The sequence below is a fragment of the Pongo abelii genome, chromosome 18, assembly GCF_028885655.2.
Source record: "Pongo abelii isolate AG06213 chromosome 18, NHGRI_mPonAbe1-v2.0_pri, whole genome shotgun sequence".
Classification (NCBI taxonomy): Eukaryota; Metazoa; Chordata; class Mammalia; order Primates; family Hominidae; genus Pongo; species Pongo abelii.
The window spans coordinates 32,457,925-32,485,841 of record NC_072003.2 but is presented as its reverse complement, the minus strand read 5'-3'; the positions used below and the strand labels follow the sequence as shown (position 1 = coordinate 32,485,841).

Here is a 27,917-nt window from a genome sequence, read left to right as displayed (position 1 = left end):
GGTAAAAAGGTAAAAAGGTACTTGAGATCAAAAAGGATGGAGTTAGGATTTGAACCCAGGTCCAGGGCCCATGATTTTCCCAGCACACCATCCAAAATGCCTGCCTGCCCTCACCAGGGAGCACACACTTACATTCACAGCCTTGGACCCTGGGTTAGGGCCAGGAGGGCTGGGTGTGGGGTGAGAACAGGGCCTCGGGCTCCTTCACTGGCTGGGGCAGGGCTTCTGAGATCCCCATCAGAGCCCCTCCTCTGACTTTCAGGGGCCTGCTGAGGAATCTGCAGGCCTGGCAGAGGACAGGAGGGAGGCTTGGGGAGCCTGGGAAGGGCTGGCTGACAGCTCGATGGGCCCTCCCTCCCTCCACAGTCCCACCCCCAGCCTGGGGCCTCTGGGAGCCTTGGTCCTGAGCAGCCAACACACCAGCCCAGACAGCTGAAAGTCACCATGGACGCTGAAGGTAAAGGGACACTCTCTCTGCCATGTCCCTGCACCCATCCCCCCACTGCCTACCCCTGCCCCCACCCTGGCTTGTCTCAGCCCCTTGTTGCCTCCTCTGGAGTCATCTCTCCTCTGGTCCCGCCATCAACTCCCTTACCTACCCCATGTCCCTGCAGCCTTGCTCAACCCCCAGAGGCCCCTTCTCACTCTTTCTCCTGTGTTGAGTCCCCAGGGAGCTCTGGGGAAGGAAGGGGCTTAAGCCCTAGAAAACGGCAGGGTGGCCTGGAGGAGGTGGCGTCTCCTGGGGGCAGTGGGGGCCGGAAGTGGGAGGCTGGTTGGGGGAGCAGCATGGACTTCTGCTCTCGCTGGTAGCTCGGGAGAAGCAGAGACAAAGTCCTGTCCCTTCTGCAGCTGGGTGGGGGAGGGGGCTTGAGTCCCGTGATTCCCTGCCTGGAGGGAGCTATATGCAAACTGTTGGGGTGATCAGTCCCAACCCCCAACCACGAAGTCCAGTGGCAACAAAGGAATGAGAAAAGACAAGTTAAGATTTAAAGCAGGCCCAGGGGGCCAGTTGCTAAAGTGAAGGCTGCAGAGCCGTGGTTGCCTGACAATTTATTGAGTACAATCTTTTGATCTAAGAAGCAGATGGTACGGGGTGAAACGGTGAAGGTGGGGGTGTGTGCGTCATTTGAAAGATGTATAGCAGTGGTGGTTTATGTGAATTTCCTTTAAGCTCAAAGTATATGTCTAACTACTAAGATAATCTTTTTTTTTTTTTCTTTTTTTTTTGAGACGGAGTCTCGCTGTCTCCCAGGCTGGAGTGCAGTGGTGTGATCTCAGCTCACTGCAAGCTCCGCCTCCCGGGTTCATGCCATTCTTCTGCCTCAGCCTCCCGAGTAGCTGAGACTACAGGCGCCCGCCGCCACGCCTGGCTAATTTTTTGTATTTTTAGTAGAGACGGGGTTTCCCCATGTTAGCCAGGATGGTCTCGATCTCCTGACCTCGTGATCCGCCCGCCTCTGCCTCCCAAAGTGCTGGGATTACAGGTGTGAGCCACCGTGCCCAGCCAACCAAGATAATCTTTAACTTATTGGGCTGCAGCTGGTAGGAGTGGGTTTTACAAGGAGCCAGGATGTCTGGTCACATTCCAATGCTTCAAGGAAATGTTTCAGCCCAGAGCATTCTGTGTAAAGCCGCAGAGCAGGTCATGTTCACTGGCCTGGGGACACAATGGCAATAAGGAGATGATTCTCCTCAGAGGCCCCCAATGGTGTTCCATAGGTGTCCTGAACAGGGGTGGCTGACTAAACTGGCTCCCCCGTAAACCCTTCCACCAGCACAAACCCAGGGGGCCATGCTCTACGCTCAGAAGGCTCCACCAGGGATGGGGCTGTGTGACCATGGGTGGGTCTCGGCTTCTCAGAGCCTCGTTTTCTTCCATCTGTAAAATGACAATAATAGTTCGCTGCTCTGGCCGGCCACGGTGGCTCACGCCTGTAATCCCAGCACTTTGGGAGGCTGAGGCGGGTGGAGCACTTGAGGTCAGGTGTTTGAGACCAGCCTGGCCAACACGGTGAAACCCTGTCTCTACTAAATGTACAAAAATTAGCCGAGTGTGGTGGTGTGCACCTGTAATCCCAGCTATGTGGGAGGCTGAGGCAGGAGAATTTCTTGAACCCCAGTGGTGGAGGTTGCAGTGAGCTGAGACCAGGCCTCTGCACTCCAGCCTGGGCGACAGAGCGAGACTCTATCTCAAAAAAAAAAAAAAAGAAAAAAAAATAGTTCCCTGCTCAGAAGGTTGTGGAGAGGACAGAAGATGGGAGGCACAGGTGCCTAGACCCTCCTCCACGTTTGGGGTGCCTGCTGGCCCCACACACCCGGTCCCTCTGGCTCCGCTGTGGAACCAGCTCTCGGGGGTCCCATGCAGGATGCCACGCCAAACACCTTTCAATCTCCATTGTGTCTTTCTCTTTTGAAACAACACCGACCTGGATGTGAATCCTGACTGCCACTCAGCAGCGGTGGAAACCCTGGCAAGTTTCGTAACCTGTAGAAGCCTGTTTCCACATCTGGACAATGGAGTTGGTGGCACTGGTCTCACGGGGTTGTAATGAGGATTAAATACCTTAGCAGATGTCAAGGGGTCTCGACCTGATTCCTTCAGAGACAGGATTCTTTACTGAGGGATCATGGATGGGCTCTGGGGGAGTTCATGAACCCCAGAATTTGCAGGTGAAATTGTGTGTCTTTGTGAGAACACAGTTATGCATTTTTCTGGGAAGGAGATCCATAATTTTTATCAGATCCAGATTTTTTTTTTTGAGACAGAGTCTCGCCCTGTTGTCCAGGCTGGAGTGCAGTGGCATGATCTTGGCTCGCTGCAACCTCTGCCTCCCGGGTTCAAGCGATTCTCCTGCCTCAGCCTCACGAGTAGCTGAGACTACAGGCATAAACCACCATGCCCGGCTAATTTTTGTATTTTTAGTAGAGATGGGGTGTCACCATGTTGGCCAGGCTAGCAGATCCAGATTCTTTTTTTTTTTTCGAGATGGAGTCTCACTCTGTCGCCAGGCTGGAGTGTAGTGGCAGGATCTCGGCTCACTGCAACCTTCGCCTCCCAGGTTCAAGTGATTATCTTGCCTCAGCCTCACGAGTAGCTGGGACTACAGGTGCTTCAGGCACTTGCTGCCATGTCCAGCTAATTTTGTATTTTTAGTAGAGACAGGGTTTCACCATGTTGGCCAGGATGGTCTGGATCTCTTGACCTTGTGATCTGCCTCCTCGGCCTCCCAAAGTGCTGGGATTACAGGTGTGAGCCACCGCACCTGGCCCAGATTCTTAACAGAGTAAATGAAAACCTCAAAAAGTCAAGGATGGAAGCTGGGTGCGGTGGCTCACGCTTGTAATCCCAGTGCTTTGGGAGGCCGAGGCGAGAGGATACCTTGAGGCCAGGAGTTTGAGACAAGCCTGGGTAACATAGCGAGACCCCGCCTCTAAAAAGAAAAAAACATGTCAGGGTTGCTCAGGGATGACATACCCACCTTGTGGCTTTCCCACCATGTAATTCTTCTGTTGGGTTTTTTTGTTTGTTTTTGAGGCGGAGTTTTGCACTTGTCACCCAGGCTGGAGTGCAGTGGCGTGATCTCGGCTCACTGCAACTTCCGCCTCCCAGGTTCAAGCGATTCTCCTGCCTCAGCCTCCCGAGTAGCTGAGATTACAGGCACAAGCCACAACGCCCAGCTAATTTTTTTTGTATTTTTAGTAGAGATGGGGTTTCACCATGTTGGTCAGGCTGGTCTCGAACTCCTGACCTCAGGTGATCCGCCCGCCTCGGCCTCCCAAAGTGCTGGAATTACAGGCGTGAGCCACCGCGCCCGGCGTGGTTTTTTTTGTTTTTTTAGAGACAGGGTCTTACTCTGTGGCCCAGGCTAGAGTGCAGTGGCAGGATCACTGCAACCTCGAACTCCCACGCTCGAGTGATCCTCCTGCCTCAGCCTCCTGAGCAGCTAGGACTACAGTTGTGCAACACTGTGTCTGGCTACTTTTTTGAATGTTTTATTTGCAGAGATGAAGGTCTTGCAATGTTACCCCAGCTGGTCTTGAAATCCCAGGCTCAAACAATCCTCCTGCCTTGGCCTCCCAAAGTGCTAGGATTATAGATGTGAGCCACTGTGACTGTCCCACTGTGTAGTTTAGAAATGACCTTGGAGTTAAATGCCTGGGTCCCAGTCCCATTCCCGCCACCTGATAACTTTATGATCTTGCACAAGATGCTTAGCCTTACTGTGCCTTTATTTCCTCATTGATAAAGTGTGAGTGTGCCTTCTCACAGGATTGTGGTAAGGATTCAATAAGATGATATGTGTCTGGCACCTGACAGACAAAAATCACTTGGTAAGCCAGACGCAGTGGCTCATGTCTGTAATCCTAGCATTTTGGGATGTTGAGGCAGGAGAATTACTTGAACCTAGGAGTTCGAGACCAGCCTGGAAAACATGGTGAGACTCCATCTCTACAAAAAAATCCAAAAATAAGCCAGGCATGGTGGCACATGCTTGTAGTCCTAGCTACTCAAGTGGCTGAGGTGGGAGGATCGCCTGAGCCCAGGAGGTCGAGGCTGCTGTGAGCCATGATTGTGCCACCACACTGTAGCCTGGGTGACAGAATGAGACCCTGTATTAAAAAAAAAATGTCACTTGGTGATGGTTTTGCTGTTGATCTTGTTGGCTCCTCACATCTGTCTCTCCGGCTCTGAGCCCTCCCCAGGCTCCAGTTCTGTTTTGTTTTGTTTTGTTTTTTGAGATGGAGTCTAGCTCTGTTGTCCAGGCTGGAGTGCAGTGGCACAATCTTGGCTCACTGCAACCTCCGCCTCCCGGGTTCAAGCAATTCTCCTGCCTCAGACTCCTGAGTAGCTGAGATTGCAGGCACACACCACCACACCCAGCTAATTTTTTGTATTTTTAGTAGTGACGGGGTTTCACCATGTTGGCCAGGCTGGTCTCGAACTCCTGACCTCGTGATCCACCCGCCTTGGCCTCCCAAAGTGCTAGGATTACAGGCATGAGCCACCGCGCCTGGCTTCCAGTTCTGTTTTTAAAACCCCTGACTGTCCATTTCCACCTGACGTCTCTCTTGACGTGTCACATTCAAAATCCTCCCTTGCCACCAGCTTTTCCTTCTGACATCTCCATTCCTTTCTTTTTATTTTTCTTTTTGAGACAGAGTCTTACTCTGTTACCCAGGCTGGAGTGCAATGGCACAATCTTGGCTCACTGCAACCTCTGCTTCCCGGGTTCAAGTGATTCTCCTGCCTCAGCCTCCTGAGTAGCTGGGATAACAGGTGCGCGCCACCACGCCCAGCTAATTTTTGTATTTTTAGTAGAGACAGGGTTTCACCATGTTGGCCAGGCTGGTCTTGAGCTCCCGACCTCAAGTGATCTGCCCGCCTCAGCCTCCCAAAGTGCTGGGATTACAGGCGTGAGCCACAGCTCCCTGCCTGACGTCTCCATTTCTGTTCCTGCCTTACCAGCCTCCTACTCAGACTGGAAACCTCAGGGTCACCTTTGACCACTCACTCTCCCTTATACCTCGGGATCCAAAGAGTCCCCACATATTCCCTGGACTTACCTTCATGACATCGCCTGATCCTCTTCCTTTGTTTCCACACCTCCTCCCTTTGCGGGAGCAGCCTGTTTGAGGCTTCCTTTTCCTTGCTGCCTTCACGCACATGATGACAGCTGATGCTGAACTCTGGGCTGGGCCAGGAGGGTTGGTGCTGGGATCACGGACCCAGGAGAGAAGAGATGAGCCCGGGATGGGGCAGAGGCTGAGAAGTGATGGGTGAGTCCAGTGTGGGTACATACCAATGTGAGGCCAGTGGGCAGAGGCAGAGTGGTCCACCAGGGGCCAGGTGTGGGCAGCAGGGCCAGTCCCAGCATCTTATGGGTATGGAGTCCAGGTGGCCTTTTCCTACACTTTACCCTGGCTTACAACAGCTTTCCATCTTGTATCCATCAAGAACTCCAGACACAGTTTAAATGTTTAAATTTCAAAGTTGGCTGGCCATGGTGGTTCACGCCTGTAATCTCAATACTTTGGGAGGCCAAGGTGGGCGGATCACTTGAGGTCAGGAGTTCAAGACCAGCCTGGCCAACATGGTGAAACCCTGTCTCTACTAAAAATACAAAAATTAGCTGGGCATGGTGGTGGGTGTCTGTAATCCCAGTTACTCAAGAGGCTGAGGCAGGAGAATCGCTTGAACCCCAGAGGTGGAGGTTGCAGTGAGCCAAGATTGCATCATTGCACTCCAGCCTGGGCAACAGAGCAATACTCCATCTCAAAAAACTAAAATAAAATAAACAAATAAACTTCAAAGTTTTTTTTTTGTTTGTTTGTTTTGTTTTGATTTGTTTTGTTTCCAAAGAGACAAGGTCCTGCTCTGTTGCCCAGGCTAGAGTGCAGTGGCACTGCAGCCTCCATCTCCTGGGCTCAAGAGATCCTCCTGCCTCAGCCTCCTGAGTAGCTGGGACTACAGGGGTGCCTCACCATGCCCAACTATTTTTTTAAAATTCTTTGTAGAGACGAGGTCTTGCTATGTTGCCCAGGCTGGTCTTGAACTCCTGGGCTCAAGCAATCCTCCTGCCTTGGCCTCCTGAAGTGCTGACATTACAGACATGAGCCACTGGGCCGGCCCAGTTCATTTTGATCGTGTGACTTCTGATCAAAATTTTGTAGTGACTTCCCATTGCCTAGTGAGAGAAGCCTAACTCTTCCTCTCAACCACGGCCTGCTCAGTCTGGCCTCATCCTATGACTCAGCCTTCTTTCCCCATGCCCAAGACGGGGCACTGTCACCTGCATGTGTGCCCTGCACCTCTGCTGCCTGGCCTGTGCTCTCGTCATTCTCTCTGCCTGGCGAGCCTTCCTCTCCTGTCAATTCCAGCCCATTCTCAGAACCAGGCTTTCTGGCTTCTCTTATCCATACTCAGATTCTGTGGCTCATTCTACCATATGTGTGCAGGGCGGTCACATTTGGCCCTATTTGGAGGTCACTTCTCTTCTCCAGGGAGTGAACGGAGGGGAAAAGGACATTTATCTGGGACCTGAGGTGCTGACCAGCCTCTGTCTCCACCTGGTGTTTGCCAAATGAGTCAACAAATGAACAGATGGAAGAACATAGCTGCCAGAGTCAGACCCCTGGGTTGAGGCTCCTGGCCAGGCATTGGGAGGCGCTTTATGTGAATTGCCTCTTTCGGTCCTCCCAGCAGCCCTGGAATTTCCACGTGAAACTGACACTCAGGGAGATTAGTGCCTTGCTGGAGTCACCCAGCCTGTAGGTTAGGTGTAACATAGAAACACAGTAAAGAGCTGAGTGTGGTGGCGCCTATCTGTGGTCCCAGCTGTTCGGGAGGCTGATGCAGGAGGATCGTTTGAGTCCAAGAGGTTGAGGCTGCAGTGAGCCGTGATTGCACCACTGCATTCCAGCCTGGGCGACAGAGCGAGACCTTGTCTCTAAAAACAAAACAAAAACAAAAAACAGTAAACAACAACAACAAATCAGTAAACAATCCAGAACAGAACAGCAACAGTACCAGAGGGGGGAAAATCTTTATCTATTATGCCAGAGTTGGCAGTAATCTGTATCTTTACATGATTTGAAAAGAGAAAAGATGTACAAATAATATACCAAGATGCCCTGATCCCCTCCGAGCAGAGATCCCATTTTTTTTTTTCTCTTTGAGATGAAGTCTCGCTCTGTCACCTAGGCTTGGCTCACTGCAACCTCCGCCTCCTGGGTTCAAGTGATTCTCCTGCCTCAGCCTCCCAAGTAGCTGGGATTACAGGTGCCCGCCACCACACTTGGCTAATTTTTGTATTTTTAGTAGAGACGGAGTTTCACCATGTTGACCAGGCTGGTCTTGAGCTCCTGACCTCAAGTGATCCGCCCACCTCGGCCTCCCAAAGTGCTGGGATTACAGGCATGAGCCACTGTGCCCAGCCTTAAATATGCCAATTTTATTAGAGTTTTATTAACTCTGGACAACCAATTAAGAAGGGATCACCTTGAGGGATCAAGATTACATCCTGCAGGATAAAACTCTAATCTCTGAAGTCCAGGCATCTTAGGAGACCTTTTACATGTCCAGCCACAAAGCTAGGAGGCCTCTGGACAGGGAGGGCACAGCTGCCTCCTCCGTGCACGTGGCAGCCTGACTGGCATTTCTCTGTTGGGCCAACTCTCCCCTTGCCAGCTGTAAAAGCGGCTTCCCCTCTCTAAAGTGCCTTCAGTAATAGCTGCTAATTAGGAGAGCCCAGTATTTTCAAAGCTACCCACAGGAATCCCTTTTGTTGGAAATGCGTGAGAGAGTCAGGGCCTAAAAAAAAAACCACCCAGATGTGTTTATTTATTTTTCACAAATAGAACATGGAATGTGTAACTGTTCTTCTCTCTATTAGATGATCAGAATGACTGAGCTCCAAGAAGGGGGCAAGAGGGGGACCCCTGCACATGGAAGCAGCTTTGATGTTCTTTTTTTTTTTGAGACAGTCTCGCTCTGTTGCCTGGGCTAGAGTGCAGTGGCGCGATCAGGGCTCACTGTAGCCTCAACCTCCTAGACTCAAGTGATCCTTCTGCCTCAGCCTCCCAAGAGTAGCTGGGACTACAACTGCATGCTGTCACGCCTTGCTAATCTTTTAAATTTTAATTTTATGTGTTTGATTAGTATTTTTTAGACTGCATCTCCCTCTGTTGCCCAAGCTGGAGTGCAGTGGCACAATCACGCTTTGCTGCAGCATCAACCTTCTGGGCTCTAGCAATCCTCCCGCCTCAGCCTCCCAAGTAGCTGGTACCACAGGTGCATGCCACCATGCCCAGCTAATATATATATATATATTTTTTGTTTGTTTTTTGTTTTTTTTTTTTGAGATGAGGATCTTGTCATGTTTGCCAGGCTGGTCTCCAACTCCTGGGCTCAAGTGATCCTCCTACTTCAGCCTCCCAAAATGCTAGGACTGCAGGCATGAGCCCCCATGCCTGGCCTCAACAGCTATGATGTTCTTTTTTTTTTTTTTTTTTTGAGATGGAGTCTCGCTCTGTTGCCCAGGCTGCGTGTACCACCATGCCTGGCTAATTTTTGTATTTTTCTGTAGAGTTGGGGTTTCACCATGTTGGCCAGGCTGGTCTCGAACTCCTGACCTCAAGTGATCCACACACCTTGCCCTCCCAAAGTGCTGAGATTACAGGCATGAGCCACCATGCCCAGCCAGCAGCTATGATGTTCTAAGTATCCAGCTATGGAAAGGGAGGACCTGGGCTCATACTCACCATTGTCTAGCTGCGTCATTTTCTAGCTCTGCTCTTTAGATAATTCCTCTTTATGTTTCTGAGCCTCGGTTCTCCACCTATATTTTTTATTTTTATTTTATTTTTTGAGATGGAGTCTTGCTCTGTCACCCATGCTGGAGTGCAATAGGGTGATCTCGGCTCACTGGAACCTCTACCTCCCAGGTTCAAGGAATTCTCCTACCTCAGCCTCCTGAGTAGCTGGGATTACAGGCGTGTGCCGCTGCGCCTGGCCAGTTTTTTGTTTGTTTGTTTGTTTGTTTGTATTTTTAGTAGAGACGGGGTTTCACCATGTTGGCCAGGCTGATCTCAAACCCTTGACCTCAAGTGATCCGTCCACCTCGACCTCCCAAAGTGCTGGAATTACAGGTGTGAGCCACCGTGCCCGGTCTCGGTTTTCCACCTATAAATACGAACGACATCCACTTTGAGGCCCTGTAGGTGAGGTTTGGGAGGAGGCATGAGAAGCGCCAGGCACGCAGTAGGCACCAATGCATGGTAGCTATGATTGTCTTCCTGTGTCTCAGAAGCTCTCAGTTCTTTTACAAATTAGAATTATTTTGCCATATTTCAGACCAATTACATCAGAATCTCTAGGGGTGGGACCTGGAGCTCCCCATATGATTCCATTGTGCAGCAGAGGTTGAGAACCACTGCCCTACCCAATGGTGTTGTGATTTATAATAAGAAATATGTATTTTGCTCTTTATCCTTGGTTCCTGGCATAGAGCTCCTAGAATCCTTGGAATTTCCTGAGCAATAGGGGAGCAAGGAGAATCCTTTGTTCTAATATTTGATCTTTGTTGTTGTTGGTTTTTTTGTTGTTGTTTGTTTTATTTTGAGACAGAGTTTCGCTCTTGTTGCCCAGGCTGGAGTGCAATGGCGTGATCTTGGCTCATCACAACCTCCGCCTCCCAGGTTCAAGCAATTCTCCTGCCTCAGCCTCCCAAGTAACTGGGATTACAGGCATGCACTACCACGCCCGGCTAATTTTGTACTTTTAGTAAAGACGGGTTTCTCCATGTTGAGGCTGGTCTTGAACTCCTGACCTCAGGTGATCTGCCCGCCTCGGCCTCCGAAAGTGCTGGGATTACAGGCTTGAGCCACTGGGCCTGGCCGTTATTGTTTTTTCAAATTGAGACAGGATCTTACTTTGCTATCCAGGCTGGGGTGCAGTGGTGTGATCACAGCTCTCTGCGGTCTCAAACTCCTGGGCTGAAGGGATCCTCCCACATCAGCCTCCCAAGTAGCTGGGACTACAGGTGTGCACCACCATACCCAGCTAATTTTTCTGTAGAGATGGGGTTTTGCTATGTTGCTCAGGCTGGTCTTGAATTGCTGTGCTTAAGTGTTCTGCCCGCCTCGGCCTCCCAAAGTGCTGGGATTACTGCCATCAGCCACCGTGATGCCTAATTTTTGAAATTTATGTAGTTGGCCAGGGGCAGTGGCTCACGCCTGTAATCCCAACACTTTGGGAGGCTGAGGGGGGAGGGTCACCTGAGGTCAGGAGTTTGAGACCACCCTGGCCAACATGGTGAAACCCGTCTACTAAAAATACAAAAATTAGCCGAGCATGGTGGCGGGCGCCTGTAATCCCAATTACTTGGGAGGCAGAGGCAGAAGAATCGCTTGAACCCGGGAGGCAGAGGTTGCAGTGAGCCGAGACCGTGCCATTGCACTCCAGCCTGGGTAACAAGAGCAAAAACTCTGTCTCAAAAAATAAAATAAAACAAAATAAAATTTACTTAGTGATGGAGTCATGCTATGTTGCCAGGCTGGTGTTGAACTCCTGGCCTCAAGTGACTCCCTCTCCCCAGCCTCCCAAAGTGCTGGGATACAGATATGAGCCACCACACTGGGCCTAATACTTGATCTTTGACCCAAGTTCCTGACAGAACTCCTAATCCCTTGGAATTTCTGGGTGATCAGAGGGTCTTTTGTTCCAATGAGGTGATTCTTGGTGGGCTTCTGGAAGGGGGCCAGTCACCAGAGAGATACTGCAATGATTAGAAGCTTGGAACCCTCAGCAGTATCTTCCACCTTCTGGGAAGGGGAGAGGGGCTAGAGATTGATTTAACTGTCATGCCTGTGTGACGACACCTCCAGAAATCCCTGAAATAAGATGTTAGGAGAGCTCCTGTGTTATAGGCTGGGTAAAGGTGCCAGGAGGAGGGTGGTACCCAGGAGAGGGCATGGAAGCCCCCTTCCCCCATACCCTGCCCTATGTATTTCTTCCAGCTGGCTGTTCATTTGTGTCATTTGACAATGCCTTTATAAGCCAGGTGTGGTGGCGCACCTATAGTCCCAGTTACTCAGGAGGCTGAAGCAGGAGGATCACTTGAGTCCAGGAGCTCAAGAGTGCTTCTGTAGTGTGCTATCCTTGAGCCTGTGAATATCCACTGCACTCCAGCTGGGCAACATAGAAAGACGCTGTCCAAAAAACAAAACAAGCTTGGCACAGTGGCTCACGCCTGTAATCCCAACACCTCAGGAGCGGAGGGGGGTGGATCACTTGAGGTCAGGAGTTTGAGACCGGCCTGGCCAACATGGTGAAACCCCATCTGTACTAAAAATACGAAAATTAGCCGGGTGTGGTGGCGTGTGCTTGTAATCCCAGCTACTCGGGAGGCTAAGGCAGGAGAATCACTTGAACCCGGCAGGCAGAGGTTGCAGTGAGCTGAGATCTCGCCATTGCACTCCAGCCTGGGGGACACGAGCGAGACTTCATCAAAAATAAGTAAATAAATAAATAAAATAAAAAATAAAAACAAAACAATACAAAACAAAAAAGTGTTGTAATACACCAGCAATAGTAAGTAAACTGTTTTCCGGGGATTGCTGCTTTAGTAAAGATCAAATACAAGCAGGAGTCATGGGAACCTCTGATTTGTAGCCAAGTCACACAAAAGTTGTGGGTAGCCTGGGAATCTCTTACTACTTGAGGCTGACGTCTGAAGTGGGGGACAGTCTTGTGGGACTGAGCCCTTTTGCTGTGGGGTCTGCGCTAACTCTGGTTATGGTCACAATTGAAGTGAATTGTAGGACGCGCAGCTACTGTTGGAGAATTGGTTGATGCGGGGAAAAAAACGCCATATAACTGGTCGCAGAAGCGTTCTGGGTTGAGTGAACATACAGAAAAGAAACACTGTTGGTTTTTAAATCTACATCACCCTAAAAGAACGTTCCATGACCCTGTCTCAAGTGGGGACCCTCTCTCTCCTTTCTTTATTTTTCTCACTTTTTATTATAGAGAATTTCAAACATACATGAAAGTAGATAGAAAAGCATGGTGAACCCCCCACGAAACCACCACCAACCTCAAAAAGCACCAGTGTGAGGCCAGCCCAGTCCCACCCTCCCTCTGTCTATCTTCCAGTATTATCTTAAAGCAAACCAGCTCTCGAACTCTTTTTTTTGTTTATTTGTTTGTTTGTTTTGAGACAGAGTCTCGCTCTGTCACTCAGGCTGGAGTGCAGTGGCACAATCTCAGCTCATTGCAACCTCCACCTCCTGGGTTCAAGTGATTCTTTCACCTCAGCCTCCCCAGTAGCTGGGATTACAGGCCCGCACCACTATACCCGGCTAATTTTTGTATTTTTTTTAGTAGAGACGGGATTTCACCATGTTGGCCAGGCTGGTCTCCAACTCCTGACCTCAGGTGATCCGCCCCACCTCGGCCTCCCAAAGTGCTGGGATTACAGGCATGAGCCACTGTGTCTGGCCATACTTTTTCCTTTTTTATATTTTGTAGAGACAGTGGTCTCACTCTGTTGCCCAGGCTGGTCTCTAACTCCTGGTCTCAAGCAGTCCTCCTGCTCCAGCCTCCCAAAGTGCTAGGATTACAGGTGTGAGCCCCTGCGCTCGTCTTGTCTTTTAAAGACTAATGTATCCCAAATCCCTTCCCCTCTTCTTCCCTGCTCTGGGCGATTGCATTTGCTGCTATGTGCAGTCACCATCCGCATGCGCTGGCGGCTCCCCAATCCCCACTCCTCACCGCAGCATCTCTCTTTTTTTTTTTTTTTTTTTTTTTTGAGACAGAGTCTTGCTCTGCCACCCAGGCTGTAGTGCAGTGGCGCCATCTCGGCTCACTGCAAGCTCCGCCTCCCGGGTTCATGCCATTCTCCTGCCTCAGCCTCCCGAGTAGCGGGGACTACAGGCGCCCGCCACGACGCCTGGCTAATTTTTTTTGTATTTTTTAGTAGAGACGGGGTTTCATTGTGTTAGCCAGGATGGTCTCTGTCTCCTGATCTTGTGACCCGCCTGCCTCGGCCTCCCAAAGTGCTGGGATTACAGGCGTGAGCCACCGCGCCTGGTCCCACCCCCCACCCCCTGCTTTTTTTTTGTTTTTAAGATGGAGTCTCGCTCTGTGCCCAGGCTGGAGTGCAGTGGCGCCATCTTGGCTCACTGCAACCTCTGCCTCCCAGGTTCATGCCATTCTCCTGCCTCAGCCTCCTGAGTAGCTGGGACTACAGGCGCCCCCCACCACACCTGGCTGATTTTTTGTATTTTTAGTGGAGACGCGGTTTCACCGTTTTCGCCAGGATGGTCTTGATCTCCTGACCTCGTGATCCTTCTGCCTCGGCCTCCCAAAGCGCTGGGATTACAGGCGTGAGCCACCGCGCCTGGCCACGGCAGCATCTCTTCGGAACTCCAGAGCCATTCCCTACCACCCTCTGGGCACCGCCATCCACATCTCCTGCTGCCGCCTCAGCCTTAACCTCTGCAAAACCAAATCCGTTCTTTCTCTCGAGCTCTGCAGATGCTAAGCTGTTTCACCAGGCCACGATTCAGGAAACGCTTTGGGATTCAGCTTCTGTTCTTGTGAAATGGGAAGAAACCCTGTGGTGAGCTCCAGATGAGAGCACAAAGGGGAACAGGGGTGCCCACAGCTGGCACACCATGGCTGGCACGCCACGGCACTCAGTGGGGTCACCGCCGCCTCCTGCTGTCCCCACCTCCATCCTGCCTGCTCTTCTCCCGGAATGACTCCTTCTGCCAGCTCTCAGCTACCCAGGCCGGAGGCCCAAGGCTCCCACATCTCTTTAGCTGCTAATTCTGGTAGATCCCCTTTTGGAAATAGCTCTCAAATCTACCTTAGAGCTACTGTCAAAGTTCAGGGCTCCATCTCTTTTGTTTTTTTTGAAAATATTTTTTCAAATTAACTATTTGTTGGCCGGGCACAGTGGCTCACGCCTGTAATCCCAGCATTTTGGGAGGCCGAGGCGGGTGGATCGCCTGAGGTCAAGAGTTCAAGAACCAGCCTGGCCAACATGGTGAAACCCCATCTCTACAAAAATACAAAAATTAGCCAGGGATGATGGTGTATGCCTGTAATCGCAGCTACTCGGGAGGCTGAGGTGGGAGAATCACTTGAACCCGGGAGGCAGAGGTTGCAGTGGGTTGAGATCACACCATTGCACTCCAGCCCAGGCGACAGAGTGAGACTCCGTCTCAAACAAAAAAAAAATTATTTGTGGAGGCAGGGTCCCACTGTGTTGCCCAGGCCTCAAGTGGCCCTCCTGCCTTGGCCTCCCACAGCACTGGGATTACAGGCGACAGCCACCGTGCCCAGCCTACTTTTTGTCTGGCCAAGACTACCTCAGCCTTCTTTTGCCTCCAAATCTGTCTCCAGTTGGTGGCTGAAGTGACCCTTCTGGAGCAAAACCATAATCATATCACTCCCTCTTCTAAAATTCTGTGATGGGTCAGGCATGGTGGATCACACTTGTAATCCCAGCACTTTGGGAGGCTGAGGTGGGAGGACTGCTTGAGCCCAGGAGTTCAAGACCAGCCTGGACAAGATAGCGAGACCCCCCCCATTTCTAATTAAAAATAATAAAATAAAACGAAAAGAAAATTTTTTTTGAGATGGAGTTTCGCTCTTGTTGCCTAGACTGGAATACAATGGTGGGATCTCAGCTCACTGCAACCTCCACCTCCCGGATTCAACCAATTCTTCTGCCTCAGCCTCCTGAGTAGTTGGGATTACAGGCATGTGCCACCATGCCCGGCTAATTTTGTATTTTTAGTAGAGACGGGGTTTCACCATGTTGGTCAGGCTGGACTCGAACTCCTGACCTCAGGTGATCGGCCCACCTCGGCCTCCCAAAGTGCTGGGATTACAGGTTTGAACCACTGTATCCGGCCAATAAAATGAAATTTTATGACGGCTTCTGCAATCTGGCCAAATTCCTCAGCTAAATAGTTTAGTTCTTTCTCCCTGTGGCCTCCCCTCCCAGCGTGTCACCTGTGAATCCCACACTGCCCTCACCCCGCCACTGTCTGCGGGTGAGCAGATCAGTTTTCTCAGCCCCAAATGTCGGCCCCACCCCACACCTCTGCCTGGCAAACATCACTCACCGGTCCTCAGAGACACCTAGTCATTTATTCCATGAGTCCGCCACACTTGAGAAATGCTTCATTTCTTAGCGAACACGCCTACCCTGTGCTAGACAGTGTTCCTAAGGGCTTTCAAATATAAAGTCTTTTGTTTTTTGTTTTCGAGATGGAGTCTCACTCTGTCGCCCAGGCTGGAGCGTGGTGGCACAATCTCAGCTCACTGCAACCTCCGCCTCCCAAGTTCAAGCAATTCTCTGCCTCAGGCTCCCCAGTAGCTGGGATTACAGGCGCCCGGCTTTTTTTTTTTTTTTTAATTTTTTTTATTTTTTGTATTTTTAGTAGAGACGGGGTTTCACCATCTTGGCCAGGCTGGTCTTGAACTCCTGACCTCAAGTGATCCACCTGCCTTGGCCTTCCAAAGTTCTGGGATTATAGGCGTGAGCCACCGTGCCCAGCCTCCAACTCCTGGCCTTGTCTTCCTCCCACCCGGGCTTCCCAGAGTGCTGGGATTAACAGACATGAGCCTCCACACCTGGCAACTTCTTTCCATTTTTCACTGATTCTCTGACACATCCTCATTGAGCACCTGCACTGTGAGAGGTGTTAATAATTGTTAGGCATGGAGGCAACAGCGTGGGCAGCTCTTTCTCTTACTTGTCAGGCTTTAGCCTATGCTGTCGCAGGACTGTGCCTTGGCCTGGAAGCCCCTTCCCTTATCCTCATCCCCAATCTCCCCCTTCAGCTCTTATTCCTCTTGCAGGTCTTCCCTTAAACATCACTTCCTCAGCAGGGGCCTCACAGACACGCCCCAACGTTAGATCCTGGTCCCTCTGTGCTTCCTGTTCTTCCCCCATCATCACAGTCTACGGCTGTTTCCTCTCGACGGGCAAAGGCTGTGTCTGGCCATTGAGTTTTCTGCTATATCCAAGTGCTTCGCATACTGAACAATATAAATTTGCTGCTTTTATTGGTCAAAACGGCCAAATATTGGCAATTTTGTATTGGTTAGCTTCATAGTATGTGAGCTAGGATACTTATCCCATCAGAGAGGTTGCCTAGCACAGTGAATCAGAGCCCAAGCTCTGGGGCCACACAACTGAGGTCCAGCCCTGGCTCTGCCACTTGTCACTAAGTGACTGTGGACCAGAGACAACTCTCAGGGGCCTTGGGTTCCTCATCTGTGACAGGGATGACAATAATGACCTCCTTGTGCTGTTATAAAATACAGAAATGTACTAAAATACAAAAATTGGCCAGGCATGGTGGCACGTGCCTGTAATCCCAGCTACTCAGGAGGCTGAGGCAGGAGAACTCAGGAGGCGGAGGCTGCAGTGAGTCTACGGTTACTGCCAAAGCTCAGGGCTCCATCCCTTTTCCATTGCACGCCACTGCACTCCAGCCTGGGCAACAAAGTGAGACTCTGTCTCAAAAAAAAAGAAAAAGAAAAAAGTGTTTAAAAGGCCAGGAGTTTGAGACCCTGTCTCTATTTAAAAAAAAAAAAAAAATTACCTTGGTATGGTGGAGCAGCTACTCAGGAGGCTGAGGTGAGAGGACCGCATGAGCCCGGGAGTTCAAGGCTGCAGTGAGCCATGATTGCACCACTGCACTCCACTCTGTCTCAAAAAGAAAGAAAGAAAAAAGTCAAGAGAACTGGAGCTGAAACCGTGAAAGGTCAGTTTTCAGCAGGAGAGCGATAAAAGAAAACCAGAACTAGACAGTCGTTAAAATAGCAAAAACATATTGTATTCCAGACTATTGTTGTAGGGGAAGAGTGACCTTAGATCAGAACTGGGCTGAACTGAAGGAGTATACCATGGGGGTTATAGCCAATGAGCAGAGTTGGGGGCAGTGGATGAGACATTACCATGAGAAAGCACCGGGGGTTGGGGGGATTCTGACAATACCAACCTAAAGGGATTCTTGCTGAGGGCAGGTCAGGTGGTCAGACAGCACCTGGGGGAGGGTGGAGGATGAGGACCCCCATCAGGGATCAAGGGGCAATCAGATGGGGAGGATGAGGGACTGGCTAAGCTGACTTAGCAGGATTCTTGCTAAAATTGGACGATGCAGAGGTGAACACGGAAGTCCAAGGCCTAACTGGAAAAGAGCTGAGGGAACCTGAGTGAGGTTTGGCTATAGACAGAACCTCTGAGTGAGCCCATCAAAGTTACTTTAATTATTTATTTATTTATGTATTTATTTAAGACAGAGTTTCACTCTGTCGCCCAGGCTGGAGTACAGTGGTGCTATCTCGGCTCACTGCAAACTCTGCCTCTCAGGTCCAAGCAATTCTCGTGCCTCAGCCTCCCGAGGAGCTGGGATTACAGGCACATGCCACCACACCCAGCTAAGTTTTGTGTTTTTAGTAGGGACAGGGTTTTGCCATGTTGGACAGGCTGGTCTTGAACTCCTGACCTCAGGCTAATTTTTTGTTTGTTTTTATTCTTTTTTTTTTTTTGAGACTGAGTTTCGCTCTTGTTGGCCAGGCTGGAGTGCAATGGCGCGATATCGACTCAATGCAACCTCCTGGGTTCAAGCGATTCTCCTGCCTCAGCCTCCCAAGTAGCTGGGACTACAGGCGCATACCACCATGCCCGGCTAATTTTTGTATTTTTAGGCGAGACGGGGTTTCATAATATTGGTCAGGCTGGTCTCAAAATCCTGACCTCAGGTGATTCGCCTGCCTCAGCCTCCCAAAGTGCTGGGATTACAGGCGTGAGCCATCGCGCCCAGCCTTTTGTTTGTTTTTAAATTTAACTTTTTTTTTGAGACCGAATCTCGCTCTGTCACCCAGGATGGATTGCAATGGTGCAATCTCAGCTCACTGCAACCTCTGCCTCCTGGGTTCAAGAGAGTCTCTTGCCTCAGCCTCCCAAGTAGCTGGGATTACAGGCGCCTGCCACCACGGCTGGTTAATTTTTGTGTTTTTAGTAGAGATGAGGTTTTGCCATGTTGGACAGGCTGGTCTTGAACTCCTGACCTCAGGTGATCAACCCACCTTGGCCTCCCAAAGTGCTGGGATTACGGGCATGAGCCACCATGCCCAGCCTTAAACTTGACTTTTATCTTAAGTTCAGGGGTACATGTGCAGGTTTATTATATAGGTAAACTTGTGTCATGGGGGTTGTACCCATTATTTAGTCACCCAGGTATTAAGTGTAGTACCCATTAGTTATTTTTCCTGATCCTCTTGGGGGAAGAGAGAGATCCTCTCATATTGTTTTATACTCAGAAAAGGAAAGAGAAGCGAAACTAAAGGCAGGTAGCCCGGCGCCTAGGAACCGGACCGGAAACCAAGGAACCAGACCCGAAATCAGGCCTGGGCCTGCCTGACCTAAGCCTGGTAGTTAAAATTCGACCCCTGACCTAGCAACTGTTGTTATCTATAGATTCCAGACATTGTATGGAAGGACATTGTGAAACCTCCCATTAGGTTCTGTTTCACTCTGACCACCGGTGCTCACAGCCCCTATCACATACCCCCTGGCTTGCTTAATCGATCATGACCCTCTCATGCAGACCCCCTTAGAGTTGTGAGCCCTTAAAAAGGACAGAAGTTGAGCACCTGAGGAGCTCGGATTTTAAGACGCTAGCCTGCCAATGCTCCCAGCTGATTAAAGCCACTCCCTTCACTATCTCGGTGTCTGAGGGGTTTTGTCCGCGGCTCTTCCTGCTACACTCTCCCTCCTCCAAACTTCCGCCCTCCAATAGGCTCCAGTATGTGTTATTCCCCTCTATGTGTCCGTGTGTTCTCATAATTTAGCTCCCACTTATAAGTGAGAACATGCGGTATTTGGTTTTCTGTTCCTGCGTTTGTTTGCTAAGGATAATGGCCTCCAGCTCCATCCATGTCCCTGCAAAGAACGTAATCTCATTCTTTTTTATGGCTGCATAGTATTCCATGGTGTATGTGTACCACACTTTCTTTGTCCAGTCTACCATTGATGGGCATTTAGATTGAATCATGTATTTCCTATGGTGAATAGTGCTGTGATGTGTCTTTATAACAGAATGGTTTACATTCCTTTGGGTGTATACCCAGTAATGGGATTGCTGGGTGGAATGGTATTTCTGGTTTTTGGTCTTTGAGAAATTGCTGCACTGTCCTCCACGATGGTTTAACTAATTTACACTCCCACCAACAGTGTATAAGTGTTCCTTTTTCTTTGCAACCTCGCCAGACCTCGGTGGTCAACTCCTCCCACTCCCCAGGCAACGCTGATTTGCTCTGTGCCTATAGTTTTGCCTTTCCCAGGATGCTGCGGGAATGGGGTCATATGGCCTTTTGGATCTGGCTCCTTTTAGTTAGACTGATACATTTGAGACAGGTCCCTGTTGTTGCATGTATCAGTAGTTGGTTTCTTCTTTTTTTGAGATGGATTCTCACTCTGTCGTCCAGGCTGGAGTGCAGTGGCATGACCTCAGCTCACTGCAAACTCCGCCTCCCTGGTTCAAGTGATTATCCTGCCTCAGCCTCCCAAGTAGCTGGAATTACAGGCGCATGCCACCATGCCTGGTTTTTGTATTTTTTCGTAGAGACGGGGTTTCACCATGTTGGCCAGGCTGGTCTTGAACTCCTGACCTCCTGATCTGCCCACCTTGACCTCCCAAAGCGCTGGAATTACAGGTGTGAGCTATGGTGCCCAGCCTGCATCACAGGTTGTTTACCCAATACTCACCAGTTGCAGAATTCAAATCCATTTTAAAAAAATCAGCCTGAAAAAAAAGGAAAAAAATCAGGCTGGCCAGGCGCGGTGGCTCACGCCTGTAATCCCAGCACTTTGGGAGGCCGAGGCGGGCGGATCACCCGAGGTCAGGAGTTTGAGACCAGCCTGGCCAAACTGGCAAAACCCTGTCTCTACTAAAAGTACAAAAATGTGGCGGGCGCCTGTAATCCCAGCTACTTGGGAGGCTGAGGCAGAAGAAGCGCTGGAACCCGTGGGACGGAGGTTGCAGTGAGGCGACATCATGCCACTTCACTCCAGCCTGGGCAAAAGAGTGAAGCTCTGTATCAAAAAAAAAAAAAAAAAAAAAAAAAAAAAAAAAAAAATCAGGGTGGGCACAGTGGCTCACTCCTGTAATCCCAGGACTTTGAGAGGCTGAGGTGCGAGGATTGCTTAAGCCTGGGAGTTCAAGACCAGCCTGGGGAATATAGTGAAACCCCCATCTCTACAACAAAAATATACAAAAATTAGCCGGGCATGGTTGGTGTGCGCCTGTAGTCCCGGTTCCTTGGGAAGCTGAGGCGAGAGGATTGCTTAAGCCTGGGCAGTTGAGGCTGCAGTGAGCTGTGATCGCGCCACTGCATTGCACCTAGTTTGAATGGAGTGGGAGTGGGGGATTAGGCTCTGCTCCCTGCCGTTTGCTCCCAGGCCTTTTCCGTAGCTGGATGTGACCAACAGAGACAGTGCCCAGTCTCAGTATAGCTAGCTCTTAGTGGAGGGACAGGAGCCATCTGGGGCAGATGTGGGAGAGAATGTGGCGAAGGAGAGCAGGCTGCAGTAAAGGAGGCTTGTGGCTCGGAGGGGAGGTGGGGTGAGTGCGTGGAGACTCAGCAGCTTGGCTTTGGGGCAGTAGACAAGAGAGGGCCTGCTTCGGAGAGCAGAGCAAGCCAGGATGTCTGGCCTTCACTTCCACTTGGAGCAGAAGTGTGCTGTGTGCGCGTGCATGTGCGTGTGCGTGCACGTGTGTGCGCGCTAAATCAAACCCCCTCGCTGGCTCTGTGTTCCCCTCAAGGGGAAGCCAACTCCACTGATGGCGGTGGTCCATTAGGCTGCAGGTCTTCTCCCTGCCGATAGACGGCGCTGTTGCACCGCGCCTGGGTTTGCCTCTTCCCGCAGCCATGCAGGGCCCATCACCGGGTATGCTTAGGGAGCGAGGGACCTTCACCATGTCCACCATCCTGATTATTATTTTTTTTAAGTGTGGGTACTGGCCGGGCGCGGTGGCTCTTTGGGAGGCCCAGGCGGGCGGATCACGAAGTCAGGAGATCGAGACCATCCTGGCTAACACGGTGAAACCCCGTCTCTACTAAAAACACAAAAAAAATTAGCCAGGTGTGGTGGCGGGCGCCTGTAGTCCCAGCTACTCGGGAGGCTGGGGCAGGAGAATGGGGTGAACCCGGGAGGCGGAGCTTGCAGTGAGCCGAGATCGCGCCACTGCTACAGAGCGAGACTGTCTCAAAAAAAAAATGTGTGGGTACATAGTAGGTGTATATATTTATGGGGTGCACATTGATAAAGGCATGCAATGCATAATAATCATATCATGGGCCAGGCGCGGTGGCTGACGCCGAGATCGCGCCTCTGCTGTCGCCAGGCCACTGCAGGCGCCACAGTGGCGACAGAGCGAGACTCCGTCTCAAAAAAAAAAAAAAAAAAAAAAAAAAAATCAGGTTAGGCCGGGCGCAGTGGCTCACGCCTGTAATCCCAGCACTTTGGGAGGCGGAGGCGGGTGAATCACGAGGTCAGGAGTTCCAGACCAGCCTGGCCAACATGGTGAAACCCCGTCTCTACTAAAAATACAAAATTTAGCGGGGTGTGGTGGCAGGCGCCTGTAACCCCAGCCACTCGGGAGGCTGAGGCAGGCAAATCGCTTGAATCTGGAAGGCGGAGGTTGAAGCGAGCCGAGATCACTCCATTGCACTCCAGCCTGGGCAACAAGAGTGAGATTCTGTCTCAAAAAAAAAAAAAAAAAATTACATCATGGAGAATGGGGTGTCCATTCCCTCAAGCATTTATCCTTTCTGTTACAATCCAATTGCATTCTTTTAGCTATTTTGAAATGTACAGTTATTATTGACTATAGTCACCCTGTTGTGCTAGCAAATAGTAGGTCTTATTCATTTTTTCTTTTTTTTTTGTACCCATTAACCTTCCCCATCTCCCCATCATCCTTTTTTTTTTTTTTTGAGACGGAGTCTTGCTGTGTCACCCAGGCTGGAGTGCACAGTGGCACCATCTCAGCTCACTTCAACCTCTGCCTCCTGGGTTCAAGCGATTCTCCTGCTTCAGCCTCCCGAGTGGCTAGGGTTACAGGCATGCGCCACTATACTTGGCTAATTTTTTTTCAGGGTTTCGCCATGTTGACCAGGCTGGTCTTGAACTCCTGATCTCAGGTGATCCACCTGCCTCAGCCTCCCAAAGTGCTGGGATTACAAGCATGAACCACTGTACCCAGCCCCATCATCCTCATTTTATTTATTTTTTATTTTTATTACTATTTTTTTAGATGGAGTCTTGCTTTGTCACCCAGGCTGGAGTGCAGTGGCGTGACCTCGGCTCACTGCAACCTCCGCTTCCTGGGTTCAAGCAATTCTCTTGCCTCAGCCTTCCAAGTAGCTGGGATTGCAGGCACCTACCACCATGCCCGGCTAATTTTTGTATTTTTAGTAGAGACAGGGTTTTACCATTTTGGCTAGGCTGGTCTCAAACACCTGACCTCAGGTGATCCTCCCACCTTGGCCTCCCAAAGTGCTGGGATTACAAGCGTGAGCCACCACGCCTGGCCAGACTGATTTTTTTTTTTTTAAGTGAATTTGAATTCTGCAACTGGTGAGTACTGGATAAACAAACTGTGATGGGATTGCAGGTGTCCGCCCCCAAGCCTGGCTAATTTTTGCATTTTTAGTAGAGACCATATTGGCCAGGCTGGTCTCGAACTCCTGACCTCAAGTGATCTGTCTGCCCGGGCCTCCCAAAGTGTTGGGATTACAGGCGTGAGCCACTGCACCTGGCCAGAAGTTTAAAAAAATTTTTTTTTTTTTTTTTTGAGACGGAGTCTTATTCTGTCACCCCGGCTGGAGTGCAGTGGCCTGATCTCGGCTCACTGCAAGCTCCGCCTCCCAGGTTCACACCATTCTCCTGCCTCAGCCTCCGGAGTAGCTGGGACTACAGGCGCCTGTCACCAAGCCTGGCTAATTTTTTCGTATTTTTAGTAGAGACGGGGGTTTCACCATGTTAGCCAGGATGGTCTCGATCTCCTGACCTCGTGATCCACCCGCCTCGGCCTCCCAAAGTACTGGGATTACAGGCGTGAGCCACCGCACCCGGCCCAGAAGTTTAAATTTAACTAGGTGCCAAGTGATCTCGTCCAGCCTACAGCACTCCCCCACCCTTGCCCCCACAACCCCCCTTCCCCCCATGCCTCCCTTCCTCACCGCAGTCCCTCCCCTGGGACCCCTAGATCTTGAGGCTGATGGGCCAGTGCCCAGTTTCACTGGTTGTTAAATATTTTGACAGTGACTCCTGACAGTAGGAGAGGCAGCCAAACTCAACAGCTGTTCTCTCTTTCCCCCCAGGCCTGGCACTGCTGCTGCCGCCCGTCACCCTGGCAGCCCTGGTGGACAGCTGGCTCCGAGAGGACTGCCCAGGGCTCAACTACGCAGCCTTGGTCAGCGGGGCAGGCCCCTCGCAGGCGGTGCTGTGGGCCAAATCCCCTGGGGTACTGGCAGGGCAGCCTTTCTTCGATGCCATATTTACCCAACTCAACTGCCAAGTCTCCTGGTTCCTCCCCGAGGGATCGAAGCTGGTGCCAGTGGCCAGAGTGGCCGAGGTCCGGGGCCCTGCCCACCACCTGCTGCTGGGGGAACGGGTGGCCCTCAACACGCTGGCCCGCTGCAGTGGCATTGCCAGTGCTGCCGCCGCTGCAGTGGAGGCCGCCAGGGGGGCCGGCTGGACTGGGCACGTGGCCGGCACGAGGAAGACCACGCCAGGCTTCCGGCTGGTGGAGAAGTATGGGCTCCTGGTGGGCGGGGCCGCCTCGCACCGCTACGACCTGGGAGGGCTGGTGATGGTGAAGGATAACCACGTGGTGGCCGCCGGTGGCGTGGAGAAGGTGCTGGTCCTGCCTGTCCCTGGTCCAACCCCACCCTCAGCACACCCTTCCCCTACCCTCCCCTCCCCAGAGCCTCCAGCCATGACCCAGTGAACAGCCATGACCTGGAGTCAGCAACATGAGACTTCCCACCTCAGCTCCTCCATCTGAGCTGGGCTCAGTTGAGCTCATCCAGCTAAGCTAAAGGGGAGCTGGGCCTGCTTTTCTTTTTCTGGAGATGGGGCCTGTCTCTCCAGTAGCTGGATACACAGGCATGCTCCACCCCACTGGCTAATTTTTGCTTTTTTTTTTTTTGAGATGGAGTCTCACTCTTTCACCCAGGCTGGAGTGAAGTGACGCAATCTCGGCTCACTGGAACCTCCGCCTCCTGGGTTCAAGCAATTCTCCTGCCTCTGCCTCCCGAGTAGCTGGGATTACAGGTGCCAGCCACCATGCCCAGCTAATTTTTGTATTTTTTAGTAGAGACAGGGTTTCACCATGTTGGCCAGACTGGTCTCAAACTCCTGACCTCAGGTGATCCACCCACCTCGGCCTCCCAAAGTGCTGAGATTACAGGAGTGAGCCACTGTGCCCAGCTGCCTTTTTTTTTTTTTTTTTTGAGATGGGGTCTCACTATGTTGCCCAGGCTGGTCTCAAACTTCTGGACTCAAGTGATCCTCCCACCTTGGCCCCCCAAAGTGCTGGGATTATAGGCATAAGCCACCACGCCTGGTTTTGGAATTGGTTCTTTATATTTGTTCTGCTGCTATGTGGTGTGATGTTTAAGAGCAAAGGACAACACAGGGGAAGCCAGTGTCACTGGCACCACAGCCTTGAGCCCATCTCTCTAGTCCTCTGCACCTTATTTCCCATCTATGAAATGTCCTTAAAGACCCCTTCTAATTTTAATATTCTGAGTCAAATTGAGCTGAGGTCCAGATGCCAAATATTGCTGATATTTTTTGACCCACAAAAGTGGTCATTTTAACCTACAATAAAACATCCCGGCTCAGTGGCTCATGCCTGTAATCCCAGCACTTTGGGAGGCCCAGGTGGGGGGATTACTTAAGTCCAGGAGTTTGAGACCAGCCTGGGCCATATAGCAAGATTCTGTCTCTACAAAAAACTAAAAAATTAGCCATGCTTGTGGGCAAGCCCCTGTAGTCCCAGCCACTTGGGAGGCTGAGGTGGGAGGATCACTTGATCCCAGGAGGTGGAGGCTGCAGTGAACTATGACTGCACTGAACTCTAGCCTGGACGACAAAGCGAGGTCCTGACTCAAAAACAAAACAGTGGCTGAGTGCGGTGGCTCACGCCTGTAATCCCAGCACTTTGGGAGGCTGAGGTGGGCGGATCACGAGGTCATTAGTTAGAGACCATCCTGGCCACCATGGTGAAACCTCGTCTCTACTAAAACAAAAATTAGCTGGGCGTGGTGGCACACACCTGTAGTCCCAGCTACTTGGGAGACTGAGGTGGGAGAATCACTTGATCCCAGGAGGTAGAGGCTGCAGTGAGCTATCATTGCACCACTGCACTCCAGCCTGCGCGACAGGATGAGACCCTGTCTCAAAAACAAAACAAAACAAAACAAAAAAAACCCAATGTCTGGTTTCCTTATTAACCCCAAGCTCATGGTCCATCCGGAGCTTTTCAAATGTCAGTCCTGGTTCCCCGTGCCCCAGCTGCAGTGCTGGGCCCTATCGTCACCCTCGCCCTCCCGGCTCCCTGTGCCCCAGTGCCAGGTGCTGGGCCCAGTCCTCACCCTTGTCCTCCCGGCTGCCCAGCAGGCGGTGCGGGCGGCCCGGCAGGCGGCTGACTTCGCTCTGAAGGTGGAAGTGGAATGCAGCAGCCTGCAGGAGGCCGTGCGGGCGGCTGAGGCGGGTGCCGACCTTGTCCTGCTGGACAACTTCAAGCCAGAGGTAAGGTGGGCTCTGCCTCCGGGGAAGGGTCTGTGGTGGGCTCTTACCTGCCCTTGGCTTGTGTCCCGCAGGAGCTGCACCCCACGGCCACCGTGCTGAAGGCCCAGTTCCCGAGTGTGGCTGTGGAAGCCAGTGGGGGCATCACCCTGGACAACCTCCCTCAGTTCTGCGGGCCGCACATAGACGTCATCTCCATGGGGATGCTGACCCAGGCGGCCCCAGCCCTTGATTTCTCCCTCAAGCTGTTTGCCAAAGAGGCGGCTCCAGTGCCCAAAATCCACTGGTCCTAAACCGGAAGAGGATGACACCGGCCATGGGTTAACGTGGCTCCTCAGGACCCTCCGGGTCACACATCTTTAGGGTCGGTGGCCAATGGGGCACACTTGGCATTAGCTTGAGCCCAACTCTGGCTCTGCCACCTGCTGCTCCTGTGACCTGTCAGGGCTGACTTCACCTCTGCTCATCTCAGTTTCCTAATCTGCAAAATGGGTCTAATAAAGGATCAACCACATGGGGTTCTGCGGTGATAATGAGCACATAGTGAGGGGTCAGCAAATGTCAGAAGTTACCTGGGACAGCTGGGCACGGTGGCTCACGCCTGTAATCCCAGCACTTTGGGAGGCTGAGGCGGGAAGATCACTTGAGGTCAGGAGTTCAAGACCAGCCTGGCCAACATGGTGAAACCCCATCTCTACCAAAAATAGAAGAATTAGCTGGGTGTGGTGGCATGCGCCTGTAATCCCAGCTACTTAGGAGGCTGAGGCAGGAGAATCGCTTGAACCCAGAAAGTGGAGGTTGCAGTGAGCTGATGGTGCCACTGCACTCCAGCCTGGGTGATAGAGCGAGACTCTTGTCTCCAAAGAAGAAAGAAAGGAAAGAAAGAGAGAGGGAGGGAGGGAGGGAGGGAAAGGAAGGATGGAAAGAAAGGAAGAAAGGCAGGCAAAAGCCCCAGACAGGCCAAAACCTTCATCCTTCATGCACCCAACCTGTATCAAACACCAGCATGGCCTAGCTCTGAGTGCACAGCAGATGGAGGTTTGCTGGGCAGAGACACTGGGCTGTCCTGGACACTGCCTTTGGTGATACCCTAAACAAAAGGGGCCAGTCCCACAGTAAGAAGGAGACCACTACTACTCCTGCTGCCCTCCTCCCCCACCTTGCCTAGTTTACAAGACAGGAGGAAAGAGAGAAAGCAAAAAGTTAGAAAACAAAACAAAACAGAAGTAAGATAAATAGCCAGAAGACCTTGGCGCCACCATCCGGCCCTGGTAGTTAAGAAAAAGTAACAATAATAATATCAACCCCTGACCTAAACTACTTGTGTTATCTGTAAATTCCAGACATTGTATGCAAAAGCATTGCAAAACTTTCTGCTCTGTTAGCTGATGCATGTAGCCCCCAGTCACGTTCCCCATGCTTGCTCGAAATATCATGACCCTTTCACGTGGACCCCTTAGAGTTGTAAGCCTTTAAAAAGGCCAAGAATTTCTTTTTCAGTGATCTCAGCTATTAAGACGCAAGTCTGCCAATGCTCCTGGCCGAATAAACCTCTTCCTTCTTTAA

At 51.2% G+C, this 27,917-nt stretch overlaps 1 protein-coding gene across 4 annotated transcripts; it reads left to right on the top strand.

Moving 5' to 3' along the window:
- The first annotated feature begins 267 nt into the window (after positions 1-267).
- QPRT (quinolinate phosphoribosyltransferase) lies at positions 268-27,917 on the top strand. 4 transcript variants are annotated; one of them, XM_054534848.1, is made up of 5 exons: positions 268-457; positions 23,918-24,453; positions 26,220-26,354; positions 26,426-26,513; positions 26,572-27,917. In XM_054534848.1, the coding sequence occupies exons 1-5, from the start codon at positions 445-447 to the stop codon at positions 26,712-26,714; spliced, it is 915 nt and encodes a 304-aa protein (XP_054390823.1). In that variant the 5' UTR covers positions 268-444; the 3' UTR covers positions 26,715-27,917. The 4 variants fall into 4 exon arrangements, with proteins under 4 accessions (XP_054390823.1, XP_024089831.1, XP_054390824.1 ...); XM_054534849.2 differs by having other exon boundaries at positions 272-457; positions 26,223-26,354; XM_024234063.3 differs by having other exon boundaries at positions 270-457; positions 26,426-27,917.

What these genes read in the sequence shown, in the direction of transcription:
- QPRT (XM_054534848.1), top strand. An exon ending in CCGCCGGTGGCGTGGAGAAG is followed by an intron (nt 24,454 to 26,219) that starts GTGCTGGTCCTG and finishes CCGGCTGCCCAG; the next exon opens with CAGGCGGTGCGGGCGGCCCG. An exon ending in CATCACCCTGGACAACCTCC is followed by an intron (nt 26,514 to 26,571) that starts CTCAGTTCTGCG and finishes GACCCAGGCGGC; the next exon opens with CCCAGCCCTTGATTTCTCCC.